The sequence below is a fragment of the Apteryx rowi genome, unplaced genomic scaffold (assembly GCF_003343035.1).
Source record: "Apteryx rowi isolate R43461 unplaced genomic scaffold, aptRow1 scaffold_252, whole genome shotgun sequence".
In the NCBI taxonomy this organism is placed as follows: Eukaryota; Metazoa; Chordata; class Aves; order Apterygiformes; family Apterygidae; genus Apteryx; species Apteryx rowi.
Window position 1 is genome coordinate 136,364 of NW_020448886.1, and position 20,354 is coordinate 156,717.

The 20,354-nt window shown below is 38.1% G+C and overlaps 1 protein-coding gene across 2 annotated transcripts in view; it reads right to left on the reverse strand.

The window, feature by feature from the left end:
• TSPAN12 (tetraspanin 12) overlaps window positions 1–20,345 on the reverse strand; it is a 51,632-nt gene extending 31,287 nt beyond the window's left edge. For both annotated transcript variants that reach the window (XM_026067053.1, XM_026067054.1), the window contains exons 1-3: window positions 20,209–20,345; window positions 5,017–5,099; window positions 4,208–4,343 (exon numbers count right to left, since the gene is read on the reverse strand). In XM_026067053.1, the coding sequence (XP_025922838.1) occupies window positions 4,208–4,343; window positions 5,017–5,099; window positions 20,209–20,274 (285 nt within the window). In that variant the 5' untranslated portion in view covers window positions 20,275–20,345. The remainder of the gene's footprint in view (window positions 1–4,207; window positions 4,344–5,016; window positions 5,100–20,208) is intronic.
• Window positions 20,346–20,354: the final 9 nt, after the last annotated feature.

The following is a 20,354-nucleotide window of genomic DNA, read 5'->3' on the forward strand; positions in this document are numbered from 1 at the left end:
GTAATACAACTTTATTTCAGAAACGACATCCTTTCTAAAGGCAATTTTCTAGATACAAAAGACAGTTAAGAAATGAATTTCTTCTGTGCCTCTGAATAACTCCTCTCATTGCATGTTATAAGAACACAGAATAGAAGATTTTCATTTGACTAGGAACACGAAAGTATTTTAAGTGAATTATAAGTTATTTCAGAATAAACTGCAAGAACTAAAGAATTAATGTTACATTTACATATCAAAGGGCATCTCACAATTTAATAAATAGAACACTGACAAAACAAAATGACACTTAAGACCTCAGTGTGTTTTTTTGTCTTTTTTTTTTAATCTGTTCTAATACAGTTTCATTCAGTTCTAAATCTTTAACCAACAGCTTTTCACTCTATGTTATCTCACATTATACAATAAATACATGGCTGGAATTCTCATGGAAGTCATATCCAATTAAAGGCATGCTGTATTCTTCAGGAATCATGATCTCTGCAGATACTCTGTTTCTGCTTTGCCTCTATTTCAGAAACCTCTCAGGTATTCTCCTCTGAAATGGGACATATGTCACTGGTGGCAGCACGGGCTTGCAAGTGGAGAATGTGCCTTCTAGTAAGGTCTTTAGAGCCCGCGTCTGGCATGCAGAGTCATGCAGTTGGAAAGAGACCATGTTGCTGCACTATAAAAAATACATGAGATATGGCCTTAGCTGTAGTAGAACATAAGGCAGGAGCCAATTGTGAAAGTCTCACGCTCAGTGTGCAACATGTAACAACTCTCAGGCACTCTCTTCATAAAATTACTAATTCTACAACTTTAATAATGCTACATTTAGACCCCAAGGAGTAAGAAATATACAAGTTGTATTTTATACTTCTAAATCAATGTAACTAGACATACTTAACATCACATCTATTTTTTACATTAAAGAGTCATACTATGAAAAATTGTATCTTTAATTTGTCATGGTTTGCTCTAGAGGATTAGTACAGCAAGCTGCAAAAATTCCAGGTATTAAGTATTATGATGGGGGAAAAAAAAAGAGTCATCATATGGACAACAGTCAAACCTACCTATCTCAGAGGATTCATCCTAATACTTAAGCAGTCAACACTGAGGGGGGGAAAAAAAACCCAGCAAGATAGCCTCACAACAATTTTTGGAGAAACCTTCTGTACCTGAAATAGTCACTTCTATGTGAGGACTTTGGTCATTTGCAACACACACACACACACAAAAAAAATACCTTATAGATACTTATGGTACATACGGGTCCTTTATACCACGAGCCTTCATGAGTACATATTCCTGAAGCATTTTAAATTAAAAGATAAATATCGCAACTATAAAAATGCTGGTTCTACAAATAATCTGGAGTATACATCTCCGAAGACTGAATACATCTATTACACACACGCATACACAGAGCAAGATTACTACACACAGCTGGAGATCGAGCCTGTACAGATGCACCAAATTTCATTTAACTAATTTGAAACTTTCACAGTTGGTCAAATGACCATATATAAACAATAGAAGATGATATATTATTGTCTTCTCATGGTTATACTTTGTTACTATTAAACAGAGTAAGCACATTAGTTCAAATCATATTTAGGTCCCACATGAAGCTGCAAAGGTTCCAAGCATTTAACTGCAAGGTGAAATTTCAAAAACAGATTAGTGTAAGTACATATTCAGTTGTATTAAAAATATGTAACACCATGGTATATACATTTTATGGTCCTTATGCTTTATTAGATCTTCCAAAAATCTAAGTCAATTAACAACACTGAGTTAGTATGCTGTCAGGAACATCGAGATTTGGTTCCAAATATCTTTGGATGTAGTCATTATAGCTGTTCCTGTACTTCAACAGGAAAAGTAAAATCATGATTGAGGAGGCTGTTAATGTTCTACATGAAGGTTATTTTCTTTTAGTTTATCTGGTTTTACAAAGGCTCATTCTGTTGATCCATCACTTCTCTGATTAGTCTGATGAATGAAGCATTGACTTATGTCTGCAAATTTCTGCAGTATAACAGGATTGTACTCATTTAACAATTAATCAAAGACAGTGACACACTTAGGAAGATATCATTCAGGTTTTGCTTATCAGTTTGGTTAGCAAGAGCAAATTCTCAGGCTCCTGAGAATGAAATATTGCAAGTTAAACTACAAAAATGACTTGTCTTGATTTAGGGTAATTTGACTGCTTAAACACACATTAAATAAATTTACTTACAGATGGCATTAAAAGCTATAAATGATTTCTTTCTTTCACTAGCAGTGAAAGTTTAAATAAACTGAAAGCCAACAATGCTTAACTTTTTTTATTCTTTTTCAGTTAGTTATGATCTTTCTTTTTAAAGGCTTATGCCAAAAACTATATCTTATATTTGTTTTCAGTTAATATGTAATATTGGTCAACATCATGTAGTTGCTTTTGTCTTTTAATTCACCTTAAAAGCTATCATCACCATAAAATCAAAAACATCATGAAAATAATCTTATAGCCTTACAATAAAAACTAAGGGCTTCATTATATCTTTTAACATTCTTTAATAGTTTCATTATTTATACAAACTAATTTACAATGCCCTTTTCTTTTAAAATATGTAAATCACATTATTAGATAAATAATTATATAGTATGAAATTGCAGGAATCTGTTATTTTCATGCAAATACTCATATCTATGTAACATCTTAGAACTTACTCCCACTAACTGTAATATTGCAAATTTAAGCCCCAGAAATAAAAAGATGCATGACTATTATATTACTATATTCACATTTAAATTAGAGTTTTTCCTAATTATGTAACTTTGAAACTATAATCTTCGTATTGTACTGTAGGCTTAACAAATATTCAACAGGAGAAACAGCGATTGCCGTCTTGTAATTAGGGAACGCTTTAACTACAGACCTTCAACTGGAAGTCTCAAATAAAGCTTAGTCCAGCCTTCTCAAGAAAGCCATTTTAATACAAAGCCTCAGTATACTTTTCTGACTGTTTTAGCAGCAATTAGAATAGTTTCTATTAGATAAAAGAAAGGGTTGCATAAATTTCAGACAACTTCTCACTTTTGTTGTCATCTTGTGTAAAACTTGTGAGGTCTCACGTAGTTTAGTCTGAACAGATCCACAGTAAAATGCAACAGTAGAATCTCTGGAAGAACCCAGCACACACTGTGGTGAAAAAATAGCATGATCTCAACTATTCCTGTAAAAAAACTCCACTTGGATAATCTCAGGAATTAAAGGATTTTACCTGCCCACTTTCTCCTGCTGGAATTATGGTATTCATAAATCTGATAAACCTCTCTCACATGCATTGCTCCCACCCTCTCAGGCTTATAAGCTGTTTGGAATCCCACTAATCCTCACATTAAAAGACTGAAGCCCAACTCTGCAAGGGGCTACCAGATAGATTTCTTAGAAGCATATGGGTACACAGTAGTCCCCAATTTCTGTGGTTCCCAAAAGTCTAAATATTTTTAAAAACATAAATCTATAAAATCTGTGCAAGCTTTTTACTGTCCTCCAACTCACTGAATTCCAGAAGAAGTTAAAGGCATTTGGCTCCCTGTATAGTCAAAGCCTCATCACATTTAAACTGTGCATAGAGCCTAGTGGAAGAACAGCTACTGCACTTCAACTGCTGTTGGCTTAGTTATGCAGCCTCCAAATGAGGAAGAAAGCTGGCTACTTGAAATTGATTTTTAAATTTGCTTACAACAAACTGCAACTGCAAAATTCCAGATTCAAATAAGAGAACATAAGCCTTCTGAACACATTCAGGATTAGTCTTCATCAGCTACAAATGCTGTTATTTTACACCTGTATGGATAAAGCAGTCTGGGTTATCTAGCTATTTAACAGTCAAGAGTCAGGACAGTAGCATAAGGGTTTATTTCAGAGCTCATGTTCCTATAATTATTAGTATTTAAGAGTTTGAGGTTTTTTCCTTCAGCAATTCCTCAACTACTGAATGAACTAGATTTTCCACAAATGAGACACTGCTTGTCTTTCAGCCATAACCTAATGCATTCTAGGCAATAAATTCTTTCCCACTGTATGCTTTGCAATCATAACAACACAATGATGGAAAAAAAAAACAAAACAAAACAGTATTTATCCAGTGCCAGTGCATTGAACTTTTCTTTCATTGTTTAAGTAACACAGAAGTTAGGTGTTTTTAGAGGTTATGAAACATACCCAGACAAGAAGCAACAGATTTCTTTTCACTGTCCCGCAGTAGCCCAACATTCCAACTATGATAAGGAAACAGCAAACAGCAATCATGACTGGATGGACCACAGGAAAATATGTCAAAGTGACGGCCTCCTCCACCCTGAAGCGAATCAAAACCAGAATCAAAAAAAGTATAATCACACAGAAAAATTATACAGTAGAAAAAATGCAGTATAGCCATTAAAAGTGGATGCACTGTACAGGTTTCACAGAAATCACTTCTATACGGTTTTAAAGTTAAATGCTGTTTTCAGGTAGCAGAAGGCAAAGCATAGCCTGAAATCTCTTCGGGGCAAAGGCAATCTTCCTGTCCTACAGTTGTACAATATGTACCACAATGAGGCTCTGTTCCATGACTAGAGCTCCTAAAAGCACTGCAGTAATAAAACTGACAACATTCTTAAATCTCTGGACTGAATAAAGTATTCAAAACTATACAGTAATATAATATGACTACATGTTGGCAATGACCAAAAATTGATCCCTGTCAGGAAAGACAGACACAGAAATAAAACAAGATTAAATTAATGTCTTTCCCCTATCTCTATTTCAACTGTTGCTATGAATTGCAAAAATTGCAAAAATATACCTTTTAACAAAATAATAATTAGAATAACTGAAGGTACCATAACTCCATAACTGAAGGTACCATAACTCCATAACTGAAGGTACCATAACTCCAGAAACCTTAATTAGTAAACCTGCTACACAGAATTAACTACATATACCACAATCATTCAGCTACACATTAGCAGGTTTAAGGAAAGCCTTACCTTGTTTCTGCAGTTAAAGTGAGAACATTATTCAAGTAGTCTCTCATCCAAGCAGAAACACCTAATACACTGATGGACATCAACTAAAAAGAAAAGATGAAGTTACCTACCATGCATTTAAAAAAAATTGCAAGACCATTCATTCATCTTTTAAGCACAGGATCAATCATAAGTAACGTCTGTCATACAATAATTTATCTGAACAGAATATTTTTCCCCAAAATTGTGCTTGTATATTCTTAGAGTTGGTTTGCTGCCCAAGTGTTTGGAGAGCCAATGACAATTATCCTCTCTTCCAATATGGGTATTAATGCCTGGAATATCTTTTCTTCCACCCAGTAGAGCGATACCAATACCGTCTCAATGCCCACCACTGCACAACGTGACACAGAAGCAATCAAGGGAGGATTTATGCTACTAAGATCAGTGACCCTAGCAGAGCTCCCAGATGATATCCACCAGTTTGCATGAAACAATGAAGCCATCTGCAGGCACACAATCCATAAAGAAAAATCTGAAGCCATAAACAGGATACAGCAGTACTGTACAACAGTAATGATACACTGACACATAGGAGAGGAGGTATAACCTGTGGTTAATTCCAGAAGAATCAGATTCTCTCTCTTATTCTGATAAAAGCTGACTTTGCGGCCTTGAACGTACCATGAACTCTGCCTCAGTTTCCTGAACTGTAAAATGACAATAAAACTCCCTTCCCTTTTGACTTAGATTAAAAAGCCTAGCTCAGTAAAGTGTTTTGATGCCCAGATTCAGTGTATGTCAAAATTTAGGTGCCCAATCATATGGTGCCATCACTAGCATTTGTCTAACTCCCACGCACTTGAGATGCATGAAGCCAATACACTTCCATGAGTACTGTTCCCACAGCAAATAAAACCCTGAGACTGAGCCTACCTAGAACGGCCACCACCTTGATACAGCTGAGTTTGTCAGCTAATGCCTATCTTATACTTCAGTACACTTGGGAGCTTGAAGTTCTTGCCTTTAATTTTCTTGAGAAACCAAACCTGAATGGCATGGTTGGAACCCCTCTACCACATGCTGGCAGCACTGGTTCTTGTCTGTCCTGAAATCAGAGGTGCTACTAGAGAACAAGACATTCATGGTAATTATCAATGTGGGTAGTAAAATTACAGGCCTAAAAACAGGGCTGGCAGCCAATACTCCCTTCCTCCTGAAGGATCTAACCGAAGCTGTCATCCCCCTGCACACATTCTTGATGGCCCTAAGAATACTGCATTTCTTCCTGCATATGCCAAATGGACAGAGTGCTGCTCTCCAGCACAGAAAGTAAGAGATGTAGGTTTGAACTCCTCACAGGGAAGGAGAGAACCACTAAAGTTTTCTACAAAATGGAGCAAAGTTAAGGTTACTAAATACCATCATCTATTTCCCAAACCATTTCAGAGAATACAGCTGGTTTATTATACCCAAAGGGAGAATTTAGACACAGAAGGCATGAATATCAATCTCATACAGGCACTTAACTCTGAACTGTAGTTCATGGGCTGAGCCTGGCAAACTCAGGATTTCAGGAGTATCATTTTCTTCAGCTTTTCCAGTTGACTAGCTCAGGGAGGGAGAGCAAAGCATACTGGCTCTCCCTAACACATTATACAAAAGTATGCTAGGAGACCTTTGCATTATACTAACAGCTTCTTAAATCAATAAGAAACACCAGTTTTCTCTTTCAGAATTGTCAGTCCAAAATTTACCCAAATTTTGCTTCCTCCATCTTAGTCAGGAAGCAGGCACCTCCTGAACAGTGTTTCTACCAACTAAGGATCCAGAAAGCTTGGATGAGTAGTAGCACCTCCTTTGGGGAAGATTTTCATTATCCCTTCCTTAGTTCAATGGTGTTAGCTAGCTTCCCACATGCTCCCATACTTCCCTGAAGTTCTTATGAAGAACTAGTTAAACTTGGTTCAAAACTAACACATTAGAAAAGCTCCTCTGTGTCCTTATCAGCTTCTTGGAATGCTTTGCCTGCAGCATGCTTTCAGCAGGCTATTTCTGCCTTTAAAATTTAATGAGAAGTCTCGGTGGCTACTCCACTACATCTTTTCAAAACCCATGCACAAAGTACAGAATGCTGCCTTGGTTCTGGGCAGTGCCAGTGAAAAGTCTGGGTGCTCAGTATGCTGCATACATATTCCTAAAAGTTAGTGCAAGCTAAAATTCTACTACATACATGCATGTCAGGGCACATTTTCTTTAAGCTCTGCGGGATCTATTTTCATTGGTGAAACAGTAGGAGTAAAGAGCATTTGCTGCTCTATTTAACTGATAATTCAGGAAGCTTCAGAAGAAAGGCTTAAAAACAACACAAAACAAAAACTATAATTCTCTCCTAGCCAAACTTCTAGATCATGAGTACTTTCATAGAAGAAAGCATAAGACATATTATACAAGCAATAAAAACCATTTTTCTAACAGAGAGAGGTATAAAATACCGCAAGCATGCAGACCACCATGGTCAAAAAGCTTTTTAACACTTCACATCTCCCTACAAGCCCTGTTGATATATACAGAGAAAGTGTTAGCTGGCACTTCCACTCTATTTAATTTATAAAATATTTGAAATTGAGATAAATTTGGCTACTGTGCTTAACAGGTACAGTCCTCAGAAAGAACACAGAGTCCAGCAAAACAAACAAAACACTCCTCATCAACTATCAGGGAAAGTCAGAAGGTCCTGCTAAGATAGCAGTATTAGAAATAAATTTTCACTTGCTAAACAACATTCTTTCTTCCATATTAAATTGGTAGACTGCCTGGTCCCAGCTCTCAAGTTAGGAACTCACAGACTGCACTTGCTCTATTTCTGCACTGTGTGTGTAGCATTACATTCCCACAAAACAATGAGAGGCAGTGGATACTTTGGAAGGAGGTAACAGATCGCTCCTTCAGAGAAGGCAAGATGCAGCAGGCAAAAGAGTCACTGCAAAGAGCCTAGAGCCTGTAGGTTATTCAGGAATCACAAGGAGATCAAGGAGCAGCCAGTCAAAATGCAGAGGGGACAGAAAACTTCCTAGAGACCAAAAGAACTGAGCAGAGTTTCCTGCCACTAAGAGCCATTCAGTTGGCTAGAAGAAAGGAACTGCTTGAAAAGGCAAAAAAGGAAGGAGGAGAATTTTTATTTCTACTCTGTCTTCCTAAGTTGCTTTGAGTTTTTTCTACCTAAATATGTATTTTTACTCAAATAAAACCTGCGTTTTTATGCTTAAAAGCCTTCTACTCATCTCCTGACAGTGAGGGGAAGGTCTATGCAGGTACACCTCAAAGCTGTGGTCAACTCATGGCCACATGACTTCTACAGAGATGCTTCTACAGATGATGTTACCTTGAAAAAAGACTATGTTTTCATTTATCATGAACAGCAACAGGAAGAAAAGGACCATTTCCTTTCACTTAAAAATCATAATCTTTTACAATAATGTAACTAACATTAATACTATTTTAATTCATAAGAACATTCTATATGAAGAATAAAAATTCTATATGAAAGGTCTCATATCTTATTCAAAATCCTTTTAGGCATCTAGCTCCCCACAGCTGTTTTCCTTCAGTGTAAGTAGTTAATGGCCAGTTACTACCATTTCTTGTGGGACATGCATTAAATGAAAGAAAATTTCATTCCGGAACCACTGTCAGAACTGGGCTACAGTTCACCTGCTCACCTATCCTGGATGTGCTCTGGATGATCTTGCCACAGTATTTCCTACACACAGAAAAGTGATTTCTGCCAGGCTTACAATGCAAGTACAGTATCAACACAATAGCTAGCCCAGTATTACTCTAAAAGCATGCAAGCCCAATGACTTTACCATGCTGTTACACAGATGTTAAACATGGATTTCCTGTGCAACATCCTTCTGACAACTAGAAAATTTTCATGAGAGGCATCTTTGCACCTCAGTTTGAAAAAGAAGACTCAGAGTAAATTACTGTTCTGAATAACCTGAAAGCCAGAGTTCTCTAACACGTTGGATCCACATACACGAAGGTCAATAACAATGTCAGACTGGGGTGGCATAAAGACATGGCTCAGAAAGAGTGTACAATACTGAAGAAGCTCCTATTAAAAAAAGAAAATACATGGGAAAACAAAGCATGATAATGAATAATTCAACAATATCCTAAAAGGTGTTTTTTACTGCATATAACCTAGCAAATTTTGTAGCTTAGCCACAAAAAGGTAGTGCTGTGAAAAAAGTCATACACCCCCTTCTGATCAGCAAAAGTGAGCCTGTGGACAAGAAAACCATGAGGGATGAAGGATGTGTTTGCAACACCAGTCTGCCCTGTGCAATGGATCGATACTTATTTTAGTGACAAAAGATTGTTATCAAGCATTAACTCATATCCATCAAACTTGACTTGTCTGCTCCCCCACTCCTTAGCCACAAGGGAATCACAACAAAAACAAGACATAAGCACACCCAAATTCCACAGCCTCCTACTTCCGAGTCAAAATGTTGTTGAGCAGCATATGTCCTGCCCTATAAAAACACTAAGCCTCCTCAAGCACCAGCTGAAAACAAAGTCAAAATGTTTGCCGTTTTACAACACCAAAGCCAAAGGCAAATCTTCAGCTGGCATCACTGGAACTACACTGATTAACTTCAGCAATACAACCCAGTCCATGTGCTCAGAAGGCAATAATAAGAATCTTCCAGAAAACCTTGGTGTGCATCCCAACCAGCAAAGAGCACTTACATCTCTGCAATTCACTGCAAACCGATTTTCAAGGACTCATGGGAAGAGGCAAGGTCCCGATTAGGGTTTTTGTAGGTTTGCTTGGAGGAAGGACAAAAGGAAGCCTTAAAAATTGGCAGATGCTACTTCAGCCATTGTTTCATAACTAATTTACATGTAAAATATTGACCAGTTAGAAAGCAATCAGCTTGAGTTTAGCTATAAAAGGACACAAGTTTATGAAAAGTAAAACTACCAAAGCGATTTTCGCCACAGTTGCAGTTAGATCAGCTCACTAAAAAGTCTGCATCCAAACTTCTCTGGTGACACCCAGTCTGCTATGTTGTAAACATAATATGACAGTAGGCAGTAAAACATTTTTGTTACAGACAGCTGCACAAGTCACTATGTGTTCCATTCTAAACCATCACAATATGGTATATAGCCATCAAGACGAAACTGAAAGATTTATAAAATTGCCTGCTCTCATACTCTAATTATATTTTCACCCTGATTAAACAAAGGTTATAAGTTACATTTTTATAAAAGCTCTCCAAAATCAACATGTATGTCACACACTAATATATGCAACTTTTTCCACTGATTTATACTCTGAGAAGGCTTTCAAAACAACTAAAAAAAATGCTCTATCCAACAATGTGCTCAAAAATATTAGGAGTGGCCATTTCTAAGCACAGTTTAAATCATGCAACAAAATGAAAATATTATTTTTTTTTATTCATTAAGCATATATTTTAAGTCCCTTTTTTTACTCCCCTACTCAGTGTCTTTGAGGCCATACCTAAACTGCAAAATAAATCTGTATTTTCAATTAATAAATGACCATGAATTTCAAAATTCAAGGAAGCAAGACTAATTGCTCTAGGTAACTGCACATCTGTTGTCATTCTCATCACTTTTTTTCATTCAAACATTCTAACATCTTCATTTTGCTCAAATTTGAGAGAAGGGTTTTCTTCATCATTAAACCTGAGGAAAGATCAAAAATATTTCCCATATTAAAAATCACAAGCAGTTCATTTTATCAAAACAAATGGGCTAAAAAACTTCAGTCCAGGTTCTGGTACCCTTACAAAATGTTGAATAGCAGCAATATATAGCAACTTACTTTCCAGAAAAAGGATTACAACTACAATGAATTTAATCCCAAGATATGGTAAAACTCAGCATGAGAGAAGCTGTCAAAGTGTCCTTTAATTTTAGTAGAGAAATAACCCTTGAGAAATGTTTTCTTCTAAAATTGATTTGGATTACTTGAGCTGTGACTTACCAAAAATAAAAATAAAGAAAGAAATCACTACAAGGTCATGAACAGAACATGTTACAATGTTTTCACAATTAAATTCAATATCCAGATCCCTGAACAAACACAGATGACTCAGTTCACTGGACAAACACAGACAACTACATTTTTTTGTGAGGAAAGGGCATAAGGGCGGGGGAGAGATCTTGCTTTTCTGTATTGCCTGGCAAAAGCAAACAACTGTTTATAGAAAGGAGAATGGACTACAAAAAAAGGAAATTCCCCTATTCTCCATTAATGCACCTTTTATTCTGAGAACATGCCAATATGTACTTTTAGAATGTTCCTGTACAGGGTCATGCCTTAGTCCTCTCCCACTTACAAACAGCCCAAGCAGGTACTTATTTGCACTTTGAATCCAAGTTTGCTTGCACAGCTGCAATTGAGTTAACAACCTCATCTGTGGCATAGGCTGGAACTTGCACACTTTGCAATAAGGCAACTGCCAGAGCACTGACTAATGGGTCACTCTCCCAGGGGAAGAAAGCAAATTCTCCAATGATTGACCATGCAAGGATCCTACAGTAGCTCAATAAAAATAACTGTGAAATGAGAGCTCAAATATGCAAACAGGTTTAGGTACAGTTAATCTAACAGCAGGTTCTTCTGAGTGTCAGACCAAGGTATTAATATCTGTTCTGGGTAGCATAAAAGCACATTAAAGGGAAAAGAGGGCAGAGAAACTGTACATATGTCTGTACTCATCCTCTCTTTGACTGCCTACTCACTGTACTTCATACTTCTTCTTAGGTCAAGCTTCATGCCACTTTTCCTCAAAACAGGAAAGTAACCTTCTCCTTGTAAAGGAGTAATATCTTTGGAAAGGCAAAGGGATGTGTTGCTGTTGTGGGTAATTTGTAGCAATGCAGAGAGCTCAAATGACAGAAATCCATATCGCAAGTCACAAGCTACCATCAAGATATGCCTTCATAAATACACAACACACTCTTAACTGTTTTTATGAAGTGCTTGTTTTTGTTCAGAGATGGTAGTCAAACTCTCTTGGACCCACAGACAGCAGGCAAATGACTATTAAATCCAATATACAGAACTGGAAGACCGATATAAGAAAAGAGTACAGATTTCCTGTGATTCATAAGGCTTACACATCAATTTGTCATGGATACCTCATTTAATTTCCCTGTTTCACTTGTGAGAACCCACAAGCACATGAAGATTACCAATATTTAATTAACTCACACATCCTTATAAAAACCACAAGAAGTTAAGCTGTCTCCTATACTTTGGAAAACAGCTATAAATTATTTAAAAATTGGTATTATTCCTATGATCCATCTAGTATTTTTCCCAGACTCTCAAGACGATGTAAAATTTTCAAGGTAGAGAAACAGTGTCTGTGGTTAGTGAATAATTGGGGAAATATTTTCTATAGAAAGAGATATTGATTGAAAGAAAAAAAAAACACCTACAGTAAAGATGGACATTTTCATTTCTGCTGGAGGTCATGGCTTAGTGGTATAAGCATCTGGTTTGAAATATTTTCTCTCCCTTGAGCTATTGGCTCAAATCTACTCAGCACTAATTTGTGCCTTTGTCTTCAAGGTGGATACAATGAGTTCCATACCGCTAATTGTGAGGATTTCCCAAAACATCTGTGGTTTCACTGACTTCTGAATGCTAGTTAAGGAGCATGTTATTATCACTTCTAACATAATCGTGGGTTTGGGGTTTATTTTTTTCTAACCAGCATCACACTGAACCATTCTTCTTTTCAGGGCTGCTTTGCAGAGACTGGTCTACCAGTTCACTCTTGATATACCATCAGGGTGACCCATATCACCCATGAAGATACATGGGATGAAAGGTGTTGTGAAAAGATGCATGAAAGATGCAAAATTGAGCCATGGCTGAACTCTGCTTTACTGTGTTAGGACATGGCCTGGTAATGTATTGCTTGTCTGCACCTTCCCTATTCAAACAGTAGACCTTCATAAGACCAACTGGACTATCAAGATCAGTCTCTTCTCCCCTAGCAGCTTCCTTTACCTTTTACACATTCACTTCCTTTACTCTCCCCCACTTCAAATACATTCCTTCCAGATCTTCCTCATAAACAAAAAGACTAACATGTTATCTAAGGGAAAACAAAGAAGTGACTTACTTAAAAAAAAAAAAAAAAAAAAAACTCAAATCTGTTTAGTTGCTTTTCTATATTTCAAGGTCCCCAGAGCTAGCACTTGATCCTCCTCTGATTTATATCTGTACAGCTCCTTAAAAAGAACTTTGAATCCGAGTTAGGCTTTTGTGTGCTGCTATAGTGTTAATGATGTTATATAAATAATGCAGCCTACAGAAATCAAAAAGTAAAAGGTTTCTCAAAATCAGTATTAAAAGCATTGCTAGTTCTTTAAAACTCCTCCTATAGCTTGTTCTGCTGAAAGCATTCCATTCAATGACACTGCATTCCCATAAAAGCTAGAGTTTCTTTCTTGTACAGGTTGTAGATATTTTCTTTATACAAGAGTACCAAGAAAAGCAGATTTTAATTACGCATGTCTACACTGCAGTAATTAAAAACAGAGTGTATTAGCCTAGGATAATCTCCGTGTTTACACTGCTGCGGGTACCCAACCAGGCAATGTTCATTCCAACGGATATTACTAGTCATTTAAATTCTTTTAAAATTTGACCCTAACTATTCATCCCAGATACCTTCAAATCCCATTGATGTAGTGACATTTGGAAAGCAGCAGAAATACAACTTCTACTCAAAATTTGCCTCCAAGTAAGAGAGGACAGACCGATTGCAGGGTCACAATAAATATGGAAAATGAAGCAAAAAATTACAAGATACAACACATATTTAAGCTTGGAAAAACAGGGAAACCTGCTTCTTCCAATCATCCTTCGTGCTTCCTTGTGCAACACTAATATTCCCTGACTGTATTTTCACAGATGAAACATATACCCAAAACTAAATGATTTAAAAGTGTGCAAAATGGTTCATAACAATGGGAAAACTAACTGGAAACTTCCTGTTCTTTCATTTTACCTGGTATTTTTTCGGCAAATCAAATTTAAGATGTATGCAAAACAATTACTGCTATCTGCCAGGAATGTTTACCAGCTGTGATCACATAGTCCAAATTCGATGGTGCTGCTACATCCTAAGATCTAATGTGAAGGAAAGCTTATGCACCACCGCTCAACAGAAACAGCATACCCGTAGGCAGAAAAAAACTCACAAGGTGAAGGATAAGGCCACATCCCTGGCTTGACTCGAACATTCAGTGACACTGTGAATCATCTGTTAGGAGATGCTTAACACATACAATACAGTCATCTGCAACTTACAATCTTGATTTGCCCAATCCACTATGGTACAGCCATTCTCAGTTATAAGGGACATACAAAAGTAGCTGCTCCTCCTTCCCACATCACATGCTCAGCAGCAACAAAATAAGTTGACCCAGTTTTCTGATGACAAAAAAGCTATATAGGCTTTTTTCTGCATGTTCATTATATTTTGCTGTTTTTTAAAAAAAAATTTTGACAAAATAATTGTTCAGCTTTTATTAGTATCATTACCTAGCTATTTTGATTATGATTTTTCAGAGTAACACATGTAGACGAGCTGCAAAAAAAAGTAAAAAAGGCCTGCGCCTCACAAAGCTGCTTTGCTTAATTCCCTACTATTGCAAGCAGTCAGGACACTGAATTTTTCCCATGCTCAGCATTATTTTCTAGTTCATGTTCTAGCACACTTCTAAGGACTACTGTCCCATGATAAGCTCTTGTGTTATACCTGAGCCACTATAACAGGTTGGCTGTGTTCTGTGGCTGGAGTCTTTCTATAAGACAAGTTAAGGACTCCCTGGTATATACTGCTGCAAAGAAAGTTTAAGTGGGAAGAGACTGCAGTGAAGATCGATGGCAATATTGCAAAACGTGGTGAGGAGAATTTATATAATGACAAGCTGTACGGTTCTCAAAATGAACGAGGATGCTCACATTAACTCCATGACTGTTTCTGAGCTCAAACAGTGTTAGGAGTTTGCTGATAAGGAAAAGCCCCACCAGAAGGAAAGGTCTAGTAGTCTCAGATTGCAGTAGAGCTATCTCAGATATCTGTAGAGCTATCAAAAACAAATTTTTCCAAGTACAGACACACATGCTATCTAGAGGTAGTAGAAGACAGTATTACCACTAAGAACAGAAAATTAGGAAGTAGTAGGAACTTGTCTTTGTCTCAGGCACCACTGAGATGATCTGCTGAAGTACTAAATCTTGACAAGAAAAACACCAAATCATATGTTTTTGGAAGGTCCTTCCTCTTAGGCTGTTCAGAATGTAATATGCTGCAAATGGCTGTGTTACAGAAGATGAGACATCTGCAGAAATAAAGTTGAATCTCTCCCTGTCTTAAATTAGGTTAAGAGGTGATGCTCATCTATACATGAGGATGACAGGAGAAAAAAAAGAAAAGAAAAAGGTAAAGTGCAGGCTTATGTCTGAATGATATTCCTTGTCCAGTGCACTGTCAAAAAACCCATATGAACCCAAAAGACAGAGGAGCTTCTGAAACTGCGACTCTTGCTGCTTCGAATAAGACATTTTCCAGTCCAATAAACACATGGAAACAGCTTCCAGAAGGCCATCATCAGGTCTATACCATATTTGCTTTCTTAATCTACAACAATCGGAGCACTGACAATAGATTCATTCACATTTTAAAAGAAATTGTCTTTCAAGATCTTTTGCAGGTTGCAGTTCCAGAAGTACCAATGCATTCACAAAACCTCTATTAAGGTTGCCCCAGATACTTTCTGAAGCAGTAAAATTTATTATTAAAAATTATCAAAACGGGATGAACTACTAAAACAGATACTTTTTCAGTTGATTGCTCATGAATTACATGTAAGCAGCCTTCAGGCCAGAAATGCTTTTTTAACATAACAAACACCACTTTCTCTCTCTCTCCCTCTCTCTCTCTCTTCTCTCTCTCTCTTCTCTCTCACACACCCCCCCTACCATTCCACACCACAGCTCATTAGCTAAGCCCAGTAAAAACAGTTTCTGTCTTTCCAAAGACAAAGTCTGCAATTGTACACTTACGAGTAATATTCTGGAGAAGCTACAAGGATCACAGCATAGTGAGTGATAAACTTCTGTGCTTTCTTTGACGCTGACAGCAGCCAAAATATGAAGACATCAGTGTGTTATGGCAGCCATCCGCATCTGAAGTTTTTCAGCCAGATCAATGGTCAGATTAGCCAGTTTATTTAACACCTTCTTAAGGAGCTTCATATGCACTAGTCTGCCCTCATCAGGCAGATAATGAAAAATGCTGGAATCCCATTATACACATGCTGGAACAGTTACATATATGACACACTTGAAATTTTTAAATACGCCCCCTTTAGAACCAGATAATCAGCCTGTACTAGATACAGTGGCTACAGGCTCTCTCACAGTTTTTGTCAGGGCTTCAAAAGTAAAGAGTTCAGCAGAGTTGAGGCTATTTTTTTCCAGTTAGAAGGAGAAAACAATCCTCTGAGTGCAATATATGATTAGACCGATCAGACCTACCAATGGACAACACCACAGTGACATACAGAGAGACCGTCCTTCTATTCTGGCTAGGATCCTCAAACCATGATTTGAAAAAGCCAACATCTTTTTCAGTTGATTGCTTATGGATTACATGTAAGCAGCCTTCAGGCTAGAAACCTCAAAAAGTGTAACAAACGCTAGCCCACAAAGATGTTTGTACATCTTCAATGTTTTCAGTCAAGCACCAATAGCTGACGAAGCAGTTGGGCACATTATTTTTTTGAATGAAAGGAAGCAGGAGAAAGGGAAAAAAACCTGCAAGAACAAGCTTTAAGAGAATTAAGCATACACCTCCTAAATTGTGAGGTTTGTACACACACTAGAATCATACAGACATTACCCTAATGTATTTTAGGTATGCTGCTTAGTGTTTTTATCTGCTAAGACAGAACCTAACATATTCACAGCTCGTGAGGAATGTGGCTGCACATTTTCAAGTGGCTGATCTAATCTAAACTTCCTGCCATCCAGTCCATAATCTGAGCTGGTATTTATCAAAGTAAGTGCTAACATAAGCAAAAGGAAAGCTAAAGCTTTCCAAATGGGAGGAAGAGCAAAAGCAAGGGGAAAATGCAGTTTCCCATATCTCCATATCAGTGGCCAACCACCTGTTGTCAGGGGAATATTTCACAAGAATATTCTGGCCAGTGAGGTAATGTTCTCATATTCAGAAAAGTCAGTGGTAAACCCCCCACTGATCCCAACGGGAGAAAGTTCAAACCCTGATGGAGAATGAGATACGGGAGATTTCATAGAATGGTACAGCCTACAATAAGCAACTAGTAGCAGATTTGCCTTTAGCTGTGAAATACACATCTGAACAGGACCAGATAAGAAACAGATCAAGGTATTATATACACACTCCTCCAAAGAAATCTTATTTAATTTTAATACATTTAGCTGCCTACCCATCATTCATCCTGTTTCTTACCACACAGTTCTGGCCGACCCACGTTCCTTTTTGTTTCAAGCTGCTGAACAGTTGCACTCATCTGCTTTTTAAAATGCAAATTATCAACTCCAAATGGACTGGCCAGTTTTCCCATTTTAGTTCCACCTCCTTTAATTATATATACAGTGTGGAAGACAGCATTATTTTCTGCAGCATCTCTGGTACAACTCATCTGCTGATACTGGCAGCATTTATTATTTAATTACATATTCACACACTTTGGCTTAATATACATTTCACTGAGCAGCTTGGGTGTAATTGCCTGGGTGCTGCCCTCAGCTAGCAGGACTCAGTATAGACATTTTTTATATTCTTATTTTGAAGATGAGAATGAGAAGCTATCATTTGCTTGCCTAGGACTTGTTTTTATACCGCAATAGACTCAGAAGATCCCCTTTCCTATACATACAACTAGGAAAGGGGATTTCGTACACTTCCTAGTTGTGTGTTATGAGACATCATTATTTAAAGACCAAAAAGATCTGAAGAATAAGTAATAATTTCTAGCCATGAATGCTTTAAATAAAATCTTGAAAACATGAATTAAAAATGGACAAGCAACAGCATCACCACATTATGGATATAGCTACTGTTGTTTTACTGCCAAGCTCACAGGTAGCCTACAGCTCCATGTCTTAGATCCACAACAGAAAAACAAGCAGAATAATGAAAAGTCAGAAAGAGGAACCTGACATGGAAAGGAACTTAAAATTCTAGCAAAGAGGGCAAACATTTAAATCACCTGGTGAGACAACAGATGCCTCTCCCAGCTCCACTTCTGTTTCTGATATGTTTTCCTCTTCAGCCTGTTCCCTGCTTACTGCCTCTTCCTTTATCCAGCCTTAACCTCCTTAAATTTATGATACACATCCAGTCTTTGTCTCCCTAGAGAAGAACTGGGGCACAACCCACTAGCCCCTTCCAAAGGTAAGGGCAGAATTTCCTACAAAAGCAGAGAAGTTCAGGACTGACAAACAGAGCACTCTGTTCAAGAGTCAAGGCCCTCATCACACAATAGATCAAGTGACACAGTGTCACCTGAGGGGTATAGCCTTGCTATGTATAACCTGGGTACCACTTAAATAGCTGCTGCAGCTATGGAAAGCTGCCACTGAATCATAAATTTGATGGAACACAGAAAGCACTGCGCAGGGAGGGAAGCGGAGGGCACAAGTGGGGTAAGTTTGAGGGGACAAAGAAGGCGGTGAGTTAAGATGTCAGTGGGGACTGATGAGAACGGCTCATGGCAGAAATCACGGGAAATCCAGAGGAATGCGGAGAACAACTGAGTGGCAGGACAGGGTGTTTTCACCCATGTGGACATCCATTGACTCAATTATAACAGCACATGAACAAAAGTCAGAAGTTGGGCCCAGAACAGTTGAACCCTGGTAAACTTTATCTTAATCAAAGAAAATACAGCCCCTTAGATTTTGTATAATACCCGTGAAATCCACATATCATGTGAGAAATAATTCCACATCCTTTTAAAAAACAAAAGACTTTCTCATCAGCTGTTACAGGGTTTTATTCCTTACCAAACAGCTAACAAAACACTGCAGAAATAAAATACTTCTTGAGATATTTTACATCTCTGCTAAACACAACATATAAAGTTACATACTTTCAACAGAATTTCTCCCAGATGTGAGATCACTTGCATTATACAGAAAGTACCGTTTTGCACCAAGAGCTGTTTAACAGTTTTCCTCTCTTATTCAAAAGTGAAGATCTCCACATAGTTCTCAGTATTCATGCGATTTCACCTTAATCCCACTATAAATTATTTTTGGTCCCAGCCCACGTGTGCTCCACACATCATGCCCAGAAAGTCTACAGCACCTCACAGGTCAGCAGTTGTGAAAGGGTATGGCATATCATGCCTGTTACTCATCCATTCTCCTATACTTATCCAACATAAACCTCAATTATACGGGTGAAGCAGATTTCACTTGGTGCAAGTGACTGAGGGCTGTGAGGAATCTCCATGTGTCTGGAGCAGTGAAAGTTTAGGAGCCAGTGGTGATCACACCCACTTCTACTGGAGAGCTTGAAACCCTGCTGCTATAAATACAACCTTGACTTAAATGCTGAAAGCAAAAGAAATCACCCCAGGCCTCATCTGGGCCAGTTAGAATGTGGTCACTAAAGGTACTAGAAAGACTTTGGGTAAGGCCTTTACAGAGTTACTAATGCTCAGATACCTGCGAGAGTTCAGAGTTCAGTTCAGGTTATGGGATGCTTCGAAACTCATTGAGTGAAGAAGCTACAACGCCCTTGAAAATTTCACTCCCTATATATTTGTGCCCATTATAGGTGCATAAGTTCACAGACATATTTATAACACTCGGTTAATATCAAATCTAATTATACTTGCAACTATTTTCCAAAGTGTTTTTTAAGTGATCCTTATTCCATGATAAGAACTGTCTGGCATGTGGTGTACATCAAAGGCACCATGGCGGGCAACTTTTCCTCCTTCAGCAAATGCAGAATGCAATGCTGCCACACAAGTTAACGCTTAGCTGTACCCTTCGGTGCATTATCTAGTGGCAGGGGCCGTAACCCGAGCCGGGAGGTTGCCACCTGCTCGGGCCGGGGGCACCCGCGTCGCTGGACTCACCCAGAAAAGGAGATTGAGGGCGTAGAGCAGGCAGCGCAGGCACTTCACCGAGTCCTCCCTGGCCATGGCGAGCCCCGGCCGCAGACAGCCCCATCCTCTCACCACATCCTCCCTCCCGAGGCCAGGCCGCCAGCGCCCTGCAGGGA